Genomic DNA, 22,036 nt, shown 5'->3' with positions numbered 1-22,036 from the left:
TTCAACTCGTCTAATTGTTTCAAACATCACAAGTACATCACCATTTGGTCTTCTAAATTCAGCATTCTAAATACAAGCCAAATATATGCAGATTTTCCTGTCCTGACCATTAAAACACTCATTCTGGTGAATCTGCATTGTTCCTCTTCATCAAAGAGATTAAATGTTTAAAATTTAACTAACTTAACAGGCTGATAGAGTATTTGTACAACTTCCTCATTCCAACCTCTTGATTTAAAGGTCAGCATTTTATTAGTATTATTGTGTATGTTTTGTACATATGCACTTGCTTTTAGTAATTTGTGTACCTGAACAGCTAGTTCCAATCACTTCTCCAAGTGAGAATGGCCACTTTGATTACATGGATGATGACTTGCATCTGTGTCTCGTTAGCATGAAGCATAAACATTTTGTTGGAACAGAATAAAGCTTGTGTTCATCGCAATGCAAATAGAGCTGTCCAGTTTAATCCCACTTTGTAGTACTTGGTCAGTTGTAACGTAGATCACAGCACTTCAAGTGCTTACCCAAGTACTTTTTTAAATGCGGTGGTTTCAGCCTCCAGCACCCTTTCAAGCAGTGAAAGTTCCAGACTTCTCACTATTCTGGGGTGAAAGCTTTTCTCTTCAGCTTCTGTCTAATTCTTTAGCTAATTATTTCAAATCTTTGATCCCCAAAATTAACATGTTTGCTAGAGATGTGTAGTTTCTAACCATTCTATCTGGACCCCAATTATATATACAATTTTATACACAATTTTAAATGAAACAGTCAGCATTTTCAAGAGACAAAATAGAGAAAGAAAACAACTCTTTAAAATATTAAGAAGTTATCATGTATATTTGTAGAATAGTTGCAATAAAACAGTCTTTTATTTCAGCCACTGGTTCAGCCTTGGGTGTACTAGTTTGTAATTGTAGGTTAGTCTTGTGATTAGTTTCTTGACTTATGATTCATTAATGGGTATTCCCTTTGTCACTCGCAGTATTCCTCCACAGTGATATCACATTCCAAATGGGTGAATTCACAAATGCTGATGTAAAATTACGGTGTAGTTTCAATCATTTTGAATTCCAGCCACTAATTGCATCTATAGATTAAATGACAGATAAGTCAACAGTACTGGGCTGGTGATTACTACAGTGTGGTTGCAATGTTTAATCTTCTGGAGCCAACATGCTGAAGAGTTTTTAGTTTCACGGGTTAGATGTTATGCCATACTCTTAATTAAGTCTAGTGATTTTGTGAATTTCTATACTTACCACATTTATCATAGTTTCACTATCAATGTTCCGCAGAAAAAGTACCTGAAATAGTGGAGGTGCTGATTGCTAAACCAGTCTGGACAATTATATAAAAAACATATTTGGTTGCATCAATTACTTGGTCCTCTTATGTTGTTTCTCAATTACCCCTGCAACTATAACCATCAGTGACACATTTTTTTACATGTTGGTATCTTATCCTTTGTACTACACAATTCCAAATTCTTCCATCAGATCCAATCTGAGTTCGGAAATATAGAAAGAAGGGTTAAACTATTGTTTGATGAACTGCTCCAAGAGACTTAGTATGAACTGCTCCAATAGTATCTATACATAACATTACTAGAATCTAAAATATAAAGCTATATAAACAGCTATATCTGGGGTTGAGTGTTAACATTAATGGAGTACTACATTGTTCAAGTTGCTGCGTTTTAGGTGAAGTGCTATGCTGAGATCCTGCCTGGTCTCGCAGGTAGATGTAAAGACTGGTTTTGAAGAGCAGGGGGGTTTTCACCTGGCCAATATTTATCCCTCAATCAATGCAAATGAAAAATAAATAACAAAGGTCATGGAGACACAAGGGACTGCAGATGCTGGAATCTGGAGCAAAAAGCAAATGGCTGGAGGAACTCAGCAGGTTGAGCAGCATCTGTGGGAGAAAATAAATCGTCGACATTTTGAGTTGAGACCCTGCATCACTGAGTTACCAGAACCAGTGGAGGAGTGAGGGGCCACTATCAACAGAGGGACTAAATGGCCTACTCCTGCTTTTATATTTTATATTCTTATGTTTGGGTACATTGACAAATGTCATTATGGTATAACAACCTTGTGAGTCTGCTGCCCTGGCCTTGGGTTAGCAGGGCTTGCAAGTTTGGGAGATGCTATTGAAGAAACCTTGGCAAGTTGCTGCTGTACATTTTCCAGCTGATACAAACATGATGCAGCTGAGATGCATAGATTGGTACAGAGTGAATTTTTAACATGTGGTTGAAGAGCTAATTAAGTGGCTGCTTTGTCCCGAATGGGATTGAGTTTCTTGACTGTTAGACCTGCATCATCCAGACAAATAGAGATTATTCCATCACACTTCTGAGCACCTTGTAGGTGGTTGGAAGGCTTTGAAGAGACAGGAGTCACTTATCACAGAATACCAAGCCAACCTGTAATTAACATAACAAGGAAGTTGACATAATTAATTTCCTGATTAGCAGTGACCTGCTGCATCCTTGTTGCATGGATTTTAATATTGGTGGATTAAACAGTGATAATAATGTTCAGTGCCAAAATGGTGATTAGACTTTTTCCTATTGGAATTTGTGGCCCGTGTTCATACATTGCAAATATTCTTACAATTTATCCTGCCAAGTCTTTTCATTGTCTGAATCTTGCTGAATTAGGCATGGATTGGTTTATTATCTGAAGAGTTGCAGATGGAATGCATGTTGTGAAAATATACCAACTTCTAATGCTATATTGGAGGGAAAGTCTTCATTGATGAACCAGCTGAAAATGGTTAGACCTAGAGTACCATTCTGAGGAACCCCTGCAGTTATGACAGGGGCTAAGATAAATAGGCACCATGAAGTACAACCAAAAACATAGAGCATTAAAGCTTCCAACAATTTATTTGCTTCAGTACACTTTAATTTTCTCAATGGAGTCATTTAGGGACTTTGGACAGATAACTAAGGGAGTGCACAGACCCTGCTGTTCTCTGCCACAGCTTCTTGTATTACATCTTGACCTGGAGATGTCCAGAACTGAGCTGAATCCCTGATGTTGAAAGCAATCACCTAAAGAATGGCTCTGATTCACTAATAGACTGCTGAGATTGCTGTCCAGGAAAGGTACAACTATGTACATGCAGAGTTGTGGAGAGGACAGAAGTCCCGCTTTTGCTGCTTGAATTATTTAGTGGCACCCAGTGATGAGCCGCATAGTTGTGGAACGTTGCGCGCTCCACAAGTTTGAAATCCAAGTAGGTCTAAGCTTTAACCCACTAGAAGAGAACTGTACTGAGAGTTTGACAACATTAAAGATTCTCCTGGCAGGATTCCCCAAGAGACCACTACACTTGCAGCAAACCACAGTAGATGGTCAGCTGCCAGTGACCTGGATGCTGAGATGGTAGTGTACCTTTTACCTTTTTTACTGTTACCCCCATACTCCTCAACATAGACAGATAGACAGCAGCTAGAACTTGGACTTTGAAAGTGATTAATTTCTAGTCAATTGAATATAACTTGTGATGATGCCCAAATAAGTGAACCTTTTTTGTGAAACCTTTGTCACAAAATTCAGAAATCATAATTTTTAGTGCATTGTTACTTTCTTGCATAGAAAGCATTGAAAAAGTCTGATGGTCATCTCCATTTATTGCACACAGTCCCCATTTTCGACAGCGGCAAGGTGTCCATGAGCAAGCATCTTATCCACTTATATAAAGAACAAGAGTGATAGCTCACATGCTAGCCTCCTCACTGTCTTTCGGTCCAGCCTTTCACAAGGACACAGGTGCTTGATCACTTGGCCAGTGCCTGGTGATCTGAGATAATACGGGTGATAATGAGACTGCCCATACCCCAGCTACATTCTCTGGCTGTGTGCAACTTGGGACCAAGTGTGGTGTGGCTTGGGTAGGGCTGTCCCAGTGTGTACATATCATGCATCTGCGTATGAGGTGATTGCATTCATGCGTAGGACTGCCAGTACGCCATGCCCTGATTTAAATAGTCTGCGCATTCATTCTGGTGATCCAACGCTTTGGTCAATTGCTCCTGGTACTGCTGGTGTGCTATGCTCTGATTTGAGTGGACTGCTATTTATTCTGGTGATCCATCACATTGATCAACTGCTTTGTCAAGATTTCAGTTGCCCATATGAGTTAGTATCCATGGCCTACCTGCTAACAGTACCGATGTAACCGGTGTTCCTTTTGTCTTGTATGTCAAGATGGGCCTCATTGTTGAACAAGTGTGCCTCCAAGAAGCATGTAAGCTCACAGGGCACATTTGCAAGTGTAGTGGGATATAATGTCTCTGATTCAGCTGGTATAAACAAAACCCACAACATTAGGGGCTTGTAACACTAGCAAGCCCCTAATAATGCGGATTTTGTTTATTCAAGCTGCGCTGCTAGGGGCAGCTGTTAACTGTAGCTGCGGAGGGTGGATCCACATCATGCTGAGCATCATCTCTTTCCGCTTCAGCTTGCTCAAGGACCAGCATTATGATGTGCCCATACCCTGTCAATTCTCTGTGTCTTCACTACCACCACAAGCTCTGGTGGTGATTCTGGCTGCCCAGCTGCAGAGCCAAAAGAACAGCTTTTCTGGAGTTGTTGTATTTGTAGAGTGCAGCCATACATGTTGCAGGATGCTGTTGCAAACACATTACACTTAAAATTATGCTTCCCATTCATAACTCGTGTTTCAGTGATTCTGTGCCCATCAGCTATCGAAGCCCTTTCTTCACACTCTGTCAAGGACTAGATTACTGTCATTCCACCACCAGTCTGTGATTTCTCATGTGATCTCACCTGAAAGCAATGCAAAGAGCAGAGTGTGCAGTGTTACTGTTTGTTGTTCATAAATGTGGAGGCTCATTGCTCACACGTGGAAAATTGAACTTCTTGTGGTGCTGGTCAGCAATTCGAATTTCTGGTAATCACTCCAGAAACAATCTTTTAGGCTTGCTTATTTTGTGAGGATTGCCTGCACTCGAGGAACTGGGTGATTTGGACACCGTCCATAATATTGAAGCTGATGAAATTGTCAGTAATGTTCTTCCATTTTTGCTGGCATTGGATTTCAGGACATATTGGAGATGAACATCTCCTCATTCATTACAAACCTTGCATGGTCCACCTGTAGCCAAGAACAAACAATTACATCATTGTCTTACTGCCGTCTTGCTGCTAAAAAGTAATATTTTGATAGCATTACTAGACTGATGGATTATTTTTCCAATTGCTATTGTGCATTATGTCAGAAGACTATTGAGGGACATGGTGATCTGAGCCATGTTAACACACACTCCCATAATCCTCTGAGTGTGCAGTGATCCTTATACATTCCCTGCTGAAACTGTGCTTTAAAAATATTAAAGATTACAAATGGTATTTGTAAAACTTATCTGATTTACAGCGGACACAAACCAAAAACAGGAGCACAATAAAGTGAATCGTACACAATGTCACGGGTTTGCCAGGATCTGTAAGAATTCAGCAAACTGCATGCATGGTAGCTGTAATTGCAGAGAAGAAAATCAGTGACTGGCGGGTTGGGAGCCCTTTATCTTTTGGGTATTCTGCCAGAAAATAAGAAAACAACAAAAAGAGAAACACACACACTAAAATTAGTAAACAGGCTCTATTAATTCTGGCATTTTTAAGCTGAAAATGATATTTTTATGCCTGTTCTTTCAGTCTTATTCCCTGCATCACCATTCAAAACGGACTTCTTCTTGGACATGTCTGTCTTCCACAGCTTCTTGGACATGTCTGTCCAACCATGTTTTCTTATTACGCCATCTTATTTTGATGGCGGGGAGGGTTGTGCCCACAATGGAGCTGGCTGAGTCTACAACCCTCTGCAGCCTATTTCGATCCTGTGCATTGGAGCCTCTATATCATACAGTGATGCAACTAGTCAGAATGCTCTCCACCATACATCTGTAGAAATTTGCAAGAGTCTTTGGTGACATACCAAATCACTTCAAACTCCTAATGAAGCAGAACCACTGGCATGCCGCCTTCATGATTGCATCAATGTGTTGGGCCCAGGATAGATCCTCTGAAATGTTGATGCCCAGGAACTTAAAGCTGCTCACCCTTGGCACCACTGACCCCCTCATTGAAGACTGGTGTGTGTTCTCCCGACTTCCCCTTCCTGAAGTCCACAATCAATTCGTTGGTCTTGCTGACGTTGAGTGTGAGGTTGTTGTTACGACACCACTCAACAAGCTGATCTATCTCACTCCTATACGCCTCCTCGTCGCATCTTAGATTCCGCCAACAACAGTGGTGTTGTCAGTGAATTTATAGATAGCGTTTGAGCTGTGCCTAGCCACACAGTCATGAGTGTAGTGACAGTAGAGCAGTGGGCTAAGCACACGTCCTTGATGTGCGCCTCTGTTGATTGTCAGTGAGGAGGAGATGTTACTACTGATCCTCACTGACTGTGGTCTCCCAATAAGGAAGTTGAGGATCCAGTTGCAGAGGGAGGTACAGAGGCCCAGGTTTTGAAGCTTGTTGATTAGTACTGAGGGGATGATGGTGTTGAACACCAAGCTGTAATAGATAAGCAGCAGCCTGACGTTTGTTTTGCTGTTGTCTAGGTGTTCTTAAGCCAAGTGGAGAGCCAGTGAGATTGCGTCCACTGTAGACCTGCTGTTGTGGTTGGCAAATTGCACTGGGACCAGGCCCTTGCTCAGGCAGGAGTTAAATCTAGCCATAACCAGCCTCTCCAAGCACCTCATCACAGCAGATGTGAGTGCTACTGGGCAATAGTTGTTGAGGCAGCTCACCCTGCTCTTCTTGGGCACTGGTATGACTGATGACTTTTTGAAGCAGGTGGGAACCTCCAATTGCAGCAGTGAGAGGTTGAAGATGTCCTTGAACACTCCAGCCAATTGGTCAGCACAAAAATTCAGCACCCTGCCAGGTACACCATCAGGGCCTGATGCCTTGCGAGGGTTCACCCTCTTGAAGGATATTCTAACATTGGCTTCTGAGACAGAGATCACAGGATCGCCAGATGCTGTGGGATTCGCACAGCTGTAGTGTTATTCTCCCTTGCAAAATGTGCATAAAAGGTGTTGAGATCATCAGGAAGTGAAGCATCACTGCCATTTATACTGTTAGATTTTGCTTTATATGAAGTAATGGCATGCAAACCCTGCCACAGCTGTTGTGCGTCCAATTGTGTCTCTAACTTCACACAGAATTGCATGATGGCTTGCGTAGGTTGTACCTGGACTTGTAGCATTCTGGATTGCCAGTCTTGAATGCCACAGATCTAGCTCTCAGCAGACTGTGAATCTCCTGGTTCATCCAGGGCTTCTGGTTTGGGAAAACTCAGTATGTTCTCGACAGCACACGCTCTTCCACGCAGGTCTTGATGAAGTCATTGACAGCCGTGGCATATTCATTCGGATCCGAAGATGAATCCCTGAATGTGGCTTATCCACAAACAAGGCTCATGCCATAAGACCTGTTGAGTTTTTTCCAGCACTTGCTTTGACTTCAATAAGGCTATGAAATTGATGTTCCTGTTGATACTGTGGGATTTCTATCAGCAAATCCCCTGGAAATGAAGATTAAAAAAAAAACCCACAGATGCTGGAAATCTGAAATAAAAGCAGAAAATGCTGGAAACTTTCAGCAAGTCAGGCAGCACCTGTGGAATGAGAAACAGTCAATATTTTATTATATTATATAATATTAAAGTTAACTCTGGAATCTACTGATATAATCAGGACACCTCTGGTCAGGAAGATGTCATTGGTGGTTGTTAAAAATGTCAATTTACATTTATCACTTGTATCTGATGGAGTGTAGGTGGCTCACTAACCTTCTGATCTATCTGACTGTTTACTATTATCTTTAACACTTGTTTATATTTAGCATCGTATCCAAGTGATTAACCATGCACAGGGGTCATGATAATTTCACTTTTCCATTCCCTGTGTTCAGGGTAAATCTTCGTAATACTTTAAGTTAGGTGTGTCAAAACATGATTCTGACGCACTAGATATTTACAAAGTGAGCTTAGCCCATTTTTCATTCGAGGTCATTCTTTTCTTAGTTTCTCTTCTTGCCCTAGGTATTGTTGAACTACGAGTGCCTCTAGTTTCTGGGAGTAATGTTACATGGTTTTAAAATGATTTTTTAGCAGGTCATTCTTTTTTTAAAACAATTACTTCCCTGCTTTACTGAGCAAGCTGGAGGGGAGTCTCATTAACAAAGGTACTTTTGTTACAACTTGGATTTTGTAGTTGGTGGTGAGTAAACTTGGTGAGTGCCACTCGCGTGACACATTGAGAGCTCCAAAATACTTGTTCCTTCCATACCCTGAAGCACATCCTCCAGATAAAAATAGCTTGCTGTATAGCTTATGAGAAAAATCTGAGGAAAGACTACTAAAGTAATTAACAGAGCTAAGTATTAGGTCAAATGTTCATATAATCAAGGGCCTGTTCTCTCAGTTTAATTGTAGAAATGTAAACGTATGCTGTTGAATCAATGTTGTTATAAATTAGTGGCACTCTGTTCACTGGAGCATTCATTCACTATGCAAGAAGATAGTGATATTGTATCTAGGCTTAGGTTTATTATGTTGATCATGAGTTCCTGCTATAATTTTTCTGTGTGACATTGGCTCGTGTACAAATTTGTTATTTATTTAATGACCAGCAGTTGATTACAGATTCCAATTCCTGATTTGTACTAATGCAGTGACCTCTCCATGATGCCAGTAAACACCATGGAAGTTAAGTTCCAAGGTAGAGGTCGGAAAATGGGGACGGAGCTGGCGGAGAGGACGAATCCTCATTAGTCTTCTTGTGATGTATTTCAGGCTGTGGGTGGGCTGATGTGTCATAGAGCTATACACCACAGATACAGGCCCTTCAGTCCAACTCGTCCATGCTGACCAAGATATCTACCTGCGCTAGTCCCATTTGTCTGCATTTAGCCCATATCCCTCTCAACCATTCCTATCCATCTACATATGTGAATGTCTTTCAAACATTGTAATTGTACCTGCCTCCACCACTTCCTCTGGCAGCTTGTTCCATATACCCACCACCCTCAGTTTAAACCTATGCCTCTAGTTTTAGACTGCCTACCCTGGGAAACCTGGGAAAAGCACTGACCGTTCACCTTATCCATGCCTGCCATGATTTTATAAACCTCTATATGCTCACTCCTCAGCCTCCTACAATCAAGGGGAAAAAGCCTCAGACTATCCTGTGTCTCCTTATAACTCAAGCCCTCCAGTCAAAGTCACATCCTTGTGTGGGTGGAACCTGTTTTTGCCTTGCCAGAAAGGATTCCAAGGTACCCAGACATTCATTCTTGGGGGAATAGTCCCAAGGTAAGTTTAATTTTATTTATAGTGTCTCTGGAGTTTTGTTAGCTGGAAGAAGATATACCAATTTTTCATTGATAGGCATGAATCCACTTCGGGAATCTGATATCTGAACTTGTCCAGAGAACAGTTGATAAGAACATAAAAACAGCAGCAGGAATACACCATGTGGCCCCCTCAAGCATAGTCTGCTGTTCATCTTCTACTTGATTTCTGTTTTGAGTGAACTTGATGACTGAGCCTCAACAATTCTCTGGGCTAGAGAATTCCAAAGATTTGCAATCCTTTGCATGAAGAAATTTCTCTTCATCTCAGTCCTAAATGAGCTGCCTTTTATTTTGAGACTGTGACTCCTGGTCCTCCACTCATACAAAGGATTTTGGGTGAGGAAACCACAGTGGTGCACAGGTAGATCCACTACCTCGTGCCAGAGAACCAGGTTCAATCCTAACTTCTGGTATTGTCTGTGTAGAGTTGGACATTCTCCCTGTGACCATGTGAGTTTTCTCCAGGTGCTCTGGATTCCTCCCAGATCCCAAAATCATGCAGGTTGGTAGGTCAGTTAGCTGTTCTTACTTCAGGAAGAACCTGAATTCTAGAGCCCATGATTGCCAATTATGCTGAGGTGTGCCAACTTGAGAAAGACCAAAGAAGTCGAAACTGGGACCTTTTTGGACCATATATATTTCATATACTGACAATGTGGAGTACTTTCCAGCACAAGATACGTAAGTACATAAAACAAAACACTGGAATGAGCTTAGTGATTCATGCATAACAAACTATGGGTTTAGTAGAAAATACTAAATTCATTAAATGTTGAAATCTCGTGTTTTTTTAAAATTAGGATTGCCTGTTTGATCAATTTCTGTCCAGCAATTATTTCTCAATGTTGTGAGTGAGCCACAGCAAATTAATATTCATTACCTATCTTAGGGCTTGGCATATGAAAGTGCTGATACAGATATAGACGTCACAGAAATAGCTCAGCACAGGAGCACGATTCGTTGTTGTCTGAATTATGTTGCGTCACTGCTGTGGGCGGATGTTAGTGTAATAAAGGGGAATGACCGGTAATCCCCCAAAGCATTTAGACACTGCTTGCCAGAACAGAAGCACAGTTGCACAGTACTCGAGCAAGGATTACTGATCCACAAAATACTATTTGGACTTGCTGTTTTACTGTGAGTATGTTATGGGCTAACAACTATATCTTTTCAATAGATTTGGATTGCTTTTCTTTCCCTCCACACCAACATCTAGAATTTTTAAAAAATTTATTAGGCAGTGGAACATATGGCAATAGTATTACATAGAAAAGATCTTAAGAATAGAAAGGACTTCTGTTTCATTCGGTTTTAGCATTTCACTTCACTTTGCAGAGCAGTAGTCTACTTGTACTCTCTCAGTTTACTTATTTTGATCACTAGAATAGTTCCAAGGATCAAAGGTTTTATTATGAAGAAAGGCTTGAATGTTGAAGCAGAGACTATACAGATATTTTTGAAATTGTGAACTATTTTCAAAGGGTGTATTGTGCTAGATTGTCCATGATTGACCTGTGTAATAAGGCAGTACAGATTTGACAAATTCACTAGGAGAATTAAAAAAAAAAGTAAGTGGAAGACATTTTGTTACAAATTTTAGTATGTGGAATATACTACTGCAATGACAACTGATCATTTGAAAAAGAACTTAAATTGCTATGGGGAAAGGCCAGAAAGGATTTATCAGCTTCATTGGAAGAGCCAGTATTGATACAGGTGGACTGAATAGCTTCCTCCAGTTCCAGAAATGCTATTGTTCAGTTAACAGAGAGATTGTCACAATTTTCCAACTGTTTAATTATACTGATCATTGAGTTATATTGTAAGTTTCATGAATAAATACTGCCAGTAATACATTAACATATTAGCATTTTGTTAAAATATAATGGTGGGCTTGTAACATTTCTTGTTAAATATCAACTTGAACTTTAAAAAATCTTTGAGGATACGCTATTAATGCTTGTATTTTAATGTATTTTATACATGGTACTAATGTTAACAGATCTTCTGTTCTAGTATCAGTACATTACCACACACCGGGTTTAAGCCCTGAAGCTTGTGTAGACAGTATTGTTGTTGAGCTTTTGATGTGCCTGCTGCGGTTCACAAATATTTTACAATTTTAGAGTACCTCAAGAATAAATGATTTGAATTTCCCTTGCCCAGTGGAAAGTAGAGTGGCGGTAAGTGGTTTGGAGCAGTTAAAAAGAGTAGATGTTTACTTGGTTTGATCGTGTTGCCTTTCCTCTGTAACCTAATATTATTTTCTAAGAACAGGCTTTTTGTTTTAAGTGTCTTTGTGGGCAAGGAGAATCAGAAGTGCTAAGCTGATCAATAACACTTCTAGAACTGGAGGAAATCATTCAGCCCACTTGTACCAATACCAGCTTTTCACTGCAGCTGATTAATCCCCTTGAGCCTTTCCACATAGCATTTTATGTTCTTTTTCAAATACGCAGTAGTTATTGTGGTAATACATTCCCCATTCTAAAGACTCACATGGAAGCATTTGACTTCTCTTGCCCAATTTTTCTCCTGTCTGCCTGCATCAGATCCACGTGTCCCCAGCTGTGGTTGCCTACCATCATTTTCCACTCCTGGGTAGTCCTGAGTCTGGCTTGAGGTATGGCCACAGTGGGGAAAATTTTTGAAAATGATTCATGGCCATTTTGATCGAACTGGGCTGCACTCACATCAAACTTGCCCCCACCACTGAAAACTTGCATGAAAGCAGGAGCCAGGTTGTCTAAATTTTGTAGTTTCATAAAATCATTTAACCAATAACTTCCCCAGATTATTGAACATTTTAAATGTGAAATATATGGAAAAATTATAAATTTTTGTATCAGTTAATCTAAGTGAACTGAAGTCAACAGCTAAATATTACAGTTAAACTTAATGAGTGCATTTTTGTTGGTTCTAATGTGTATTTATATTTCATAGTTTTTAAGTAATATCAGGATTTCTAAAGTACATACATGATTTGTTGGGTGTATTATTGACACTAAGATGCCAAAGATTTGTTCAAAGTTGTTAAGTGCCGGAGGGGCTTCATTTATGTTACTACAAAGATAGGTTTTCTCAGGGGAACAATTTTCTTGTATTTAATTTCACACTTGGTTATCTTTGTGCTGTTTCATGATGAATATGACACAAAGTTATTTGTCATAATTATAATTTTTATAAATAAAACTGCAAGTGTGAAATTCAGGAAGATACAACCTGATTGAAAACATTGTCCAGTAGAGTAGATATCATACTGAGTAATGTTAAAGGAAAGCTGTAATTAGGGTTATTTTCTTGAGTATAAATACGAAAGTAGGGGAGGAATTTAAAATTATGTACATCTCTATGCTTTACAAAGGATTAATGTTTTGAAAGTACTGTCTCTTTCAGAAAAGGAGCAAGAGTTTATAGTTCCTATCAGTCAACTCAGATTTATAACTGGGAACTTACCAGTTACGTTACCAGAACAGCTGGTGCAGTTCAAAGTTTGCCATTACAAAACTACCAATGTTTCCAGTTTGCTCATGTAACTTCTTCAGCTGTGTGATTAGTGACAGACCAGTTTGCAGCGAACCCGTGGGTAAGGTAACAATACGCTGATGATTTTAATAATGGTATTTATTGACCTTGAGGTTGAATGAAGAAAGTTACAAAGTACTTTTTAAATGTTGTCAGGGTTACAAAGTTGAAAGAAAAATACTGAAATTGTCAGATTCAAAAGAGGTTGATTAATAATCACATTTTTACCAGGAATGAGAGAAATTCAGAGTCATATTCACTTTGGTAACAAGATTATACATTTGCCACAATATGTGACCACATAAGTAACTCAGCTGGTAAAGGCAGCATTCATCTGAGCCATCAAGACCAAGTCAAGGTTAAGTTAGCTGGACTGGAGAGTGAAAAATTATCCACTTCTCTTAAAGTGGAACATCCTACCCTCTAGTGGTCTAGGTTAACACCTGAAGAATGAACAGTGGAGAATCACCCTGCAGCATTGAAACTTAGTACAGCAACAAAAAGCACTTTCAGTAGAGCAATGAGAGGACAAAAGGGAAATACTGTAAGCTCTTATAGAACAAGAAAACCCCTACTTAAGTGCACTGTATTTGCCTAACTCCTCCATAGACCAGCTTGCCACCCACACATGTGGGTTGCCTGACTACTAAACCCCCTCTTCCTGGAGCACTACCTGGTGCAAGCTTCTTCAGATAAGCCAGCAATTAAGTACACAGTGAGTCTGGAGCACTGCAAGCCACTAGATGATACAAAGATAGGTGGAGCAGCAGGTAATGTTGAGGAAGCAGGGAGTCTGCAGAAGGACTTGCTCAGGTTGGGAGAATGGGCAAAAAAGTGGCAGATGGGATACAGCATAGGGAAGTGTACAGTTGTGCACTTTGGTAGAAGGAATAAAGGCGTAGACTATTTTCTAAATGGGAACAAATTCAGAAATCCCAGGGAGGTGCAAAGGGACTTGGGAGTCCTAGTGCAGGATTACCTAAAGGTTAACTTGCAGGTTGAGTCGGTAGTAAGGAAGGCAAATGCAATATTAGCATTCATTTCAAGAGGACTAGAATATAAAAGTAAGGATGTAATGCTGAGGCTTTATAAGGTGTTGGTCAGATCACATTTGCAGTTTTGGGCCCCATATCTAAGAAGGATATGCTGGCATTGGAGAGGGTCCAGAGGAGGTTTACAAGAATGATCCTGGAAATGAAAGGGTTAATGTATAAGGACTGTTTGATGGCTCTGGGCCTATACTCGCTGGAGAAGGATGAGGGGGATCTCAGTGAAGCCTATCGAATATTGAAAGGCCTGGATAGAGTAGGCATGGATAGGATGTTTCCAGTAGTGGGAGAGTCTAGGACCAGGGGGCACAGCCTCAGAATAGAAAGACACCCCTTTAGAACAGAGATGAGGAGGAATTTCTTTAGCCAGAGGGTGGTGAATCTGTGGAATTCATTGCCACAGAGGGCTGTGGAGGCCAAGTCATCGCTTATATTTAAAGCGGAGGTTGATAGGTTCTTGATTAGTAGGGTGTCAAAGGTTACGGGGAGAAGGCAGGAGAATGGGGTTGAGAGGGAAAAATAAATCGGCCCTGATCGAATGGTGGAGCAGACTCACAGGGCCGAATGGCCTAATTCTGCTCCTATGTCTTATGGTCTAAGCCCTATCAGTTTATAAATGGCAGTCTCTTGACATGGAATAATTTTCACAGCTAGGTAAGGCCCAAACATTCAGAAACCACAAAAACTATTAATTGTTTAACTTAAAAAAAATGAAAAAACTAGAGAAAACATAAAAATTTTACTTTTTTGGTTGAAACTTAAATACTTGCCCTTTTCCTTCACAGTTGGTGGTCTCCATTAAAATGAATGGGCTTGCTGTTCCTGCACCAAACCTAATCTGTAAATTTGTGGAAAGTCATATTCTGCTTCTGGACTCCGATGGGAAGTCCAACATTGAAGCACAATTGGAAAAGCACCAATGATCACCTAAGCTGAGGTTCAGGACTGCTGTGATTACATGGACATCTCAAACCACTGGTATTATAGAAGAAAATATGGCAGTCCTGCATGGAAATGCAGCTATTTTTGTGGAAGATTTGAGCCAATGTGATTCACCCACAAAGAAGTAAATGGGTGACCTTGTAATGATGTGTATCTGGAGGTCAGCTGAGGCTCAAACCAAAGCTGATCACTGTACATCATACACAGAGGGCCCTTATGGAAAACAAAATGCTCTTACCTGAAATTAAGCATCATGCTATCCAGTGACCTTGTTTATTTTCTGGTTGTATACCTTTTTTTTTGCAGCATTCACCCTGCTTCTGAGATCATTCAGTGTGTGAATTATGATGAATTAAGTCAATCCATAGCTATAAGGTTTAGTGTCATTTTATTTAACTGAATGCCAAATACAAAGTAAATTATATATTTTGTGGTTGCTAGCATGAAAACACCATGTTGCAGAGACTTGTCACTAATATTCTCAGAATGTTTGTAATCCATAAAGGATGTACAAAGTTCTTAAGCTATATCCACTTGACATATGAAAACATCTAGTAACACAGTTCTAGAGTTGTTCTTTTAAAGTTCGGTTGTGTACAGTGACTACGTTTTCGCTTTACTTGCGGTGAAGTATCAGTGATCACGGATCTGTTAATGATAGCCGCACTAACTTGGGATATTACAATAGAAGCATATTGACAAAATGGAACTTTTCCTAAAGTGAATTTGTTTATTGAATGTCAGTAAACTATACAGAATACTTTGAACGTTATTTTTCTAAATAATTGTTTAGAATGAATTACTGTCAGCTGATGCATTTGCAGTACAATGTCATTTAATGTATTTGATGGCATTGAAAGCAGAAGGACAGTAAAACTTCCTGGCATGATCTTTTGGCTATGTACCTGTTTTTTCCTAACAATATATGGTTAAAAGATGGTCGCTTTTTATATTCACCCCAGTTTTTATTTCATGCACCTGAAGGCACTAAGTTTGATTAGGCGACAGTTCTGCAGCACTAATGGCCATCAATACCTCACTCAAGTTGTTTGGTATTGGCTGAGAGTTCAGCTGGAGGCATAGAGCTGTCCTGTTTTGAAATAGTGGTTTTGGGGCTTGGGGGTTGGAAGAGGATGGGGTTTGGAATTAAAGCTTTTAAATGTGCACTTATTTAACCTTAACTGAAATCAGACAATATTGTAAAAATTAGGAAGAAATTATATACTAAGAATGTGGAGATTCACAATCCTATGCAGACTCTTCGATAATACCTAGAGATTAAACCATTTAATTACAACTTTTTAATAAAAATACAGAAAAAAAAATCTATAAACCACCTACTAGTTCATGTGTAGCTCTTAAATAGGTCAGATTCGCCACATTTTTTTTATGCCCAGCAGAGCTTTCCTTGCATGGGATTCCTCCAAATGTGAACTGTGGTTACTTACAATCATTAAATTCTGTCCATCTGACAACCAGTTTCAGAGCTATCGGCTACTGTTGTGAGTTGCTCTAAAGATACCGCTCTTCAGCTTGTATTATCAGCTGCACTTTAATACTGTAATAATTTCTTATTCATGCTATTGTAATATTTCATGGATAATGGTATTACATGCAGTGAAACACTGAGACTACTTTCTTTACTGCTTGGAATTTCTTTCTTATAGAAGTAAGAACTATTTTACAGTTCATGGGGATTTTTTTCCTATTTAGAAACCATAAAATACTGGAAAGAATTGGCCAACCTGCCAATATATGTAAAGAGTAGAGAGAGGTTATGATGCTTTAGTTGGCAATCCCATCATATGTGTATGAGGGAGAGGGAGAGAATCATACTTGGAAGGGTTTTTCTATTTATCTCAATTTTCTTTTTTTTATTATCTCAAATTTCCTTTCTATTTGTCAGAAAGCCAATTTTCTATGACACAGTCATTAATTAATTATAATTAAAAAAAGGTTAAAACACTAACTAGTAAACTTGGCAATTAAAGTTATATTTAAAGAATAATAAATATGTATTTAAATAATAGATTAAAAAGATAAATAATAAATAAAAATAAAGAATAAAGGAATTACCTTATTATTAATCCAATCTGAACTATCTCCTGTTGATTTTATGTAAGGTACACAACAAAATCTTTAGTGTTTCTCCCAGCTCTGATCATTGCATTTGTGGATATGATCTTCTAAGATTTAGGAAAGTGATGAAAATTGTAATAGCTTCACCAGATAACGATGCAATTTGACAGTAGTTATCCAGTTTTATTTTTAGTTCCCTGGAATTACTTTCTGATACTGAACAATCTCAGTCTTTTTCTCTCTTTCCACATTCTCCCTCCCTGTCCCCCAACATACCTGTAAAATATGGAGAATACTACTAAAGTTATTACTAATTGATCTTTGGGATAAAAGAGGAGTAAGACTAAGCTCGGAGATGGCACAGTGGACCAAGTGGCAGCCTCATTTGCTGTGTGATTCTTAGAGGATTATTTTATAATGGCCACATTTTATTGTATCATTTGGATTTACAAGATATTTAAAAGACAAATTTGTATTTGTGTATCTTTATATGTCAGTGTCTCATTACTTTTTATACAGTTAATTACTTTGAAGTTTGGTAACTTTAGTTATTTAAGCATTAAACACTGAAATAATAACTTACATGAACAATGTCAAACAAAAGACTTGTAGTTTAACTAAAATGGCATGCAAAACGTTGCCTAATAGGTCATGGAAACAAAAACTCTTCCTGACTTCACTTGTCTTATGATTTGACATAGCACCCCCACCACATCTTCCTCTTTCACTCAGCAAGCATAGAGCAGTGCGTAAAATCCACTTTAGATGTATTTTTTTTTAGTGGTTGTGCACTGAATGTCACTAACAAGGTCATTCAATTTTCATCATTAAATTCTGATCAAAAAGGTTGTCCATGTTGAACTACTACACTACTTATGCTGACGTGCTAATTCATAGGCTGCTTCAGGATTGAAGAGCTATGGCAAAACAAAGGAAAAGTTTCTTAAACCTTTCTCCCAATTGCTGCAGTAAACTTGATATTTTAAAATTGATTGATCTTTTGCATGAATCTGAAAAGAATTGATCAAAACTTATATTCATAATCTTTATGCACTGTCATCTCTTTTTTTCCTATTTGTCTCAATCACTTTGACCTTTTTAATCATTCATGGCTAATGCACTTGCTGGTACGATCAGTATTTATTGTTTATTCCTAATCACCCTGAGAAATTGGCACTGAACTGCCTTGAATGGCTGCAATTCATGTGGATTTAGAAGGAACTCTGCAGTATCTGCTAATGGAAATTCTCCATCACATAGCTAACTGACTGATTCAATCTGTAATTTCAGTGTCAAATCTGTTTGTCAGATTACTGAGTGCATCTCATTGCTATGTCAAGATCTTTTGGAGGTGAAGTTAAAATAATGATGAAAACTGATCAAGGCAAAAATGTTCATAATGTCAAAGGAGCCATATAACTGGGAATAAGAGCTTAGAATAAATAAATAAAATGAACTTTTTTATAGCTTTGAAAGTTGCAACTGTTACCAAATGAGTAAATAACCTATTAATATTGTTTTGGCGATTATAGCTGAGGGATAAACATTGGCCAGGACACCTCATCTGCACTTCTTTGAGCTGCCATGAATAAGGAAGTATTATTTGAACAGCTCACCTGAAAGATATCCCGACAATAGAGCTTATCATTAGTGCTGGTGAGAAATTTCTGCCACATTATGAAATCATGTGCTAGAAAGGGGCTCACCTTAGTTTCTGAAGCAGATATGAGTGCTAATTCAATGCTAAGCTAACCCTTTAGGATGTTGAGAGTAAGAAAGGAAGTTGAACCAAATTTGTTCTTTCAAAGGGGAATAAAGTTGTAAATTAAGTTAGCAGGGAAGAAAACTGAATCAGGAAGTGGCCAATATATTCAAATAAAGATTGCTAAATTATGTGTGTGTTTTCTTGGGGGATTTAACAGACTTTTCTAAATTATCTTCCTTCTTTTCCAGGATTATATATTATCCCTGTGCTCCCCAGACCACAAGAAGTGTGAGAGTATTACGTCAACTTTGCGGAAACAATTAATTGAGCTGAAGGATACAATTGAGTATGAAAGTCAAGCAGTACTAGAAATAAAAGAGAAGAGTATAGAAATAACAGGCGGACAAATTAACGTGATGACTGCCTGGTCAATGTTTGAGAAGTTGAATATGGAGAACAGCTCCTCCAAAGAAGACAGGAAGCTTCATCTGGAGATCGGTGACTGCAGGTCAGATTCTGAGGACTGGACAAGCTCTGAAAGTGATTCAGAACAACTCCCTAATAAGAAAAAAGGGAATGAGATTGTGAGCAAACCACACAGACAACTCTGCCGCTCTCCTTGCCTTGAACGACCTGTTCTTTCCAAGTGCAGTGTCTTGCAGGATTTTCAAAGTGAGGACAATAAATCCAAACTTGATGAGGGCTGCAAATCTGGAAGTTTAGATAAAGAATACCAGGCCAAGATGGAGTTTGCCTTAAAACTAGGATATTCAGGAGAACAGATACAAACTGTGCTCAATAAACTGGGATCAGATGCTCTCATTAATGACATTTTAGCTGAGCTGGTCAGACTTGGGAACAAAAGTGAATCTGAGCCGCAGCCGAATAGCATGGGTAATTCAGGTACCCTGGTGTCCAGGGGCCAGTGTGTGAAGGAGATCACGAGCCCAGAACTGTCTTTGGAGGATGAAGTGGTAGATGATTCTGACAACTTGAGACCTATAGTCATCGATGGAAGTAATGTGGCAATGAGGTATGTCCAAAGCTAATTGAAGTTGTGTCACACTGCAAGTGTAATTTTTATTTTATTATTTAAAAAAATACTCATTGCCTCCATTCTGATGATTCTTCTTTGGAGTATAGGTCTACTATCATTGGTCACCACTCTTTCATACACATGTTGCTGTTGAGTGTGTACAGACTCCGCAGCAGAATCCCACCCAATACACCTGCATGTTTAGCAGATGAGATGGCGAGTAGATATTACTTAGGAGCTTAAAAACCCTATTCATTTTTTGTTTTTTTTTACTGCTGCAGGTGGCCATGCTTTTCTGGTGGCTAAAAATGTTATTACCCTTAACTTTTCGGTTATTTGGGCTCTTCCTGGGGTATCACCTAGATTTCCAGTGTATGGTGCACAGCTGCATCAAGCAGTTCACCAGTCTCCTGTGTACTAGACAACCACTGCTACCTTTCCGATCTCCAGCAGCCAGAATACTGGATCTCCACCTGTTCAGTGCATTTTAACCTACATGTGTAACATGGGAAAACCAGCATATTTTTCAGCAGGAAGACTCATTCATTTACGGATGATCGCCCCAGCCCAGAGTAATTGAGCCATCCTGTGCCAGTGTCATGGTTAGCTGTCATGACAACTGAATTCTGCAACCTCTCACATCCACTCTCTCATGCGCACACTTCCAGCAATGTGAGAGGATGGGTGCGTGAGCACCACTTGTACACGTGGCTATGGACAATACGAAGCAATTTTAATTCATCCTACACATCATTGATACAGTTACAGTCATGGAACTATCACAAGCATAACAATGGCTTATTGAAACAAAGATTTGAATGCTTAGATTGATCTTATGTTTGCCCCACACTGAACCTGTTGTATCGTTGTAATGTGCTGGATGTTCCGTACCATGCTCTTTCCCCTCCCTTGAAATGTTATACAGAGTTCCTCTGAATTAAAGAACATGCCAGTACTCACACCTAAGTCACTCTGTTGCAAGGACATGTTCCAAGTTAAGATTGATTCTGACTTTTCAGTCTCAAAATGCCATTGTAGAATCATGGAACTTTTTTTTGTTCTTGTCCAGATCTGATGAAGGGTTTTTGACCTGAAAGGTTAACTCTGTTTCTTTTCCACAGTTGCAATCTGACTTGCCATTCTCTGCATTTTACAACTTGTTTTATCCCCAGATGTTTGCAAGTCTGAGAGACTGATGTTATCTGTGTTTCTTTTTTCACAGATACCTGCAGACTATTGAGTACCTACAATATTTTATGCTTTTATATCATATTTCCAGTGACTTGAATACTTTTTTGTTTGTGTCCTAGGAAATATTGTTAACGCATGTTAATTTTACACAGCTATCTGCAAACTAAAATAGAAAGTCATCTTTGTTTCCTATTCTCTGCCAAAGATTAATTTTAGAATCCCTCTCCACTGATATGAAATGACCAGTATCGAAACACAAGAAATGAGAAAATGTATTGCAAGCACTGGGTAAAGGCAGTGTTCATCTTCATACTGAAGCCATGCAAATTTTTAAAAAAGGATCAAAATCCCTTCTGTGCTGAGGTGGCTGATTTCAGTAATTGGGTAGTATAGTAAGCCTCACACTCTAGCTTAGGTCGATGAACAAACCTATTTGCTACCCAATTTGCAGTATCATCTGCTTGCTTTCTTTGGAAAGCATGTGAGTGTTAGTGCCAAATGAGGACAGTTTAGGCTTAGCTCTGGTGCACTCTGCTTGTGATGATGGACTGCCAACTAACGCTCTGTCCAGGCTGGCATGTGATAGGTTAGATAAGGTAGAGAGGAGAAAATCAGCAAGTGAATAAAGTGAATATTACTATAGATTTCCACTCCCTTTTAGTTTTTTCAAACACACTCACAGCACCTGATTGTTGCATATTCGTGATTTCTGTTTCACATTTTAAAGCTGTATTCCTGATTGCCACTTCACCCTGGCTTGCATATTTCTTTGCCCTTGATGCCTGATTCTTTTCGCACGATCCAAGCTCTCAAGGTGTCCACTGGTAGAGGTAAAGATGGACAATACAACATATGTCAGGAAAAGCCATTTCTAGCCAAAGGCTATACAAAATAAAACAAAAGAAACATGAAAAGCTAGAAAGGCAAAATCCTCTTTTGACAAGAAATAGTGACGAGCAGGAGTATGATGTATTATTGATGGTGTATTGACATCGTAGAGCGAATGTAATTAAAAAGTGAAGGCAGAAAATGTTAAATGCGACGATATGAAACGTACAATACTCCAGCTGGACCTATTTTTATAGTTTCTTTGATATTCCAG

At 39.1% G+C, this 22,036-nt stretch overlaps 1 protein-coding gene across 1 annotated transcript in view; it reads left to right on the top strand.

The window, feature by feature from the left end:
* Nucleotides 1-22,036, top strand: part of zc3h12b (zinc finger CCCH-type containing 12B) — a 61,620-nt gene that overhangs the window by 29,254 nt on the left and 10,330 nt on the right. Inside the window, exon 2 of the mRNA XM_052021110.1 lies at nt 18,956-19,740. Within this exon, the coding sequence (XP_051877070.1) occupies nt 18,956-19,740 (785 nt within the window). The remainder of the gene's footprint in view (nt 1-18,955; nt 19,741-22,036) is intronic.

The sequence above is a fragment of the Pristis pectinata genome, chromosome 8, assembly GCF_009764475.1.
Source record: "Pristis pectinata isolate sPriPec2 chromosome 8, sPriPec2.1.pri, whole genome shotgun sequence".
Lineage (NCBI taxonomy): Eukaryota > Metazoa > Chordata > Chondrichthyes > Rhinopristiformes > Pristidae > Pristis > Pristis pectinata.
This window is presented reverse-complemented; position numbering and strand designations above follow the sequence as displayed.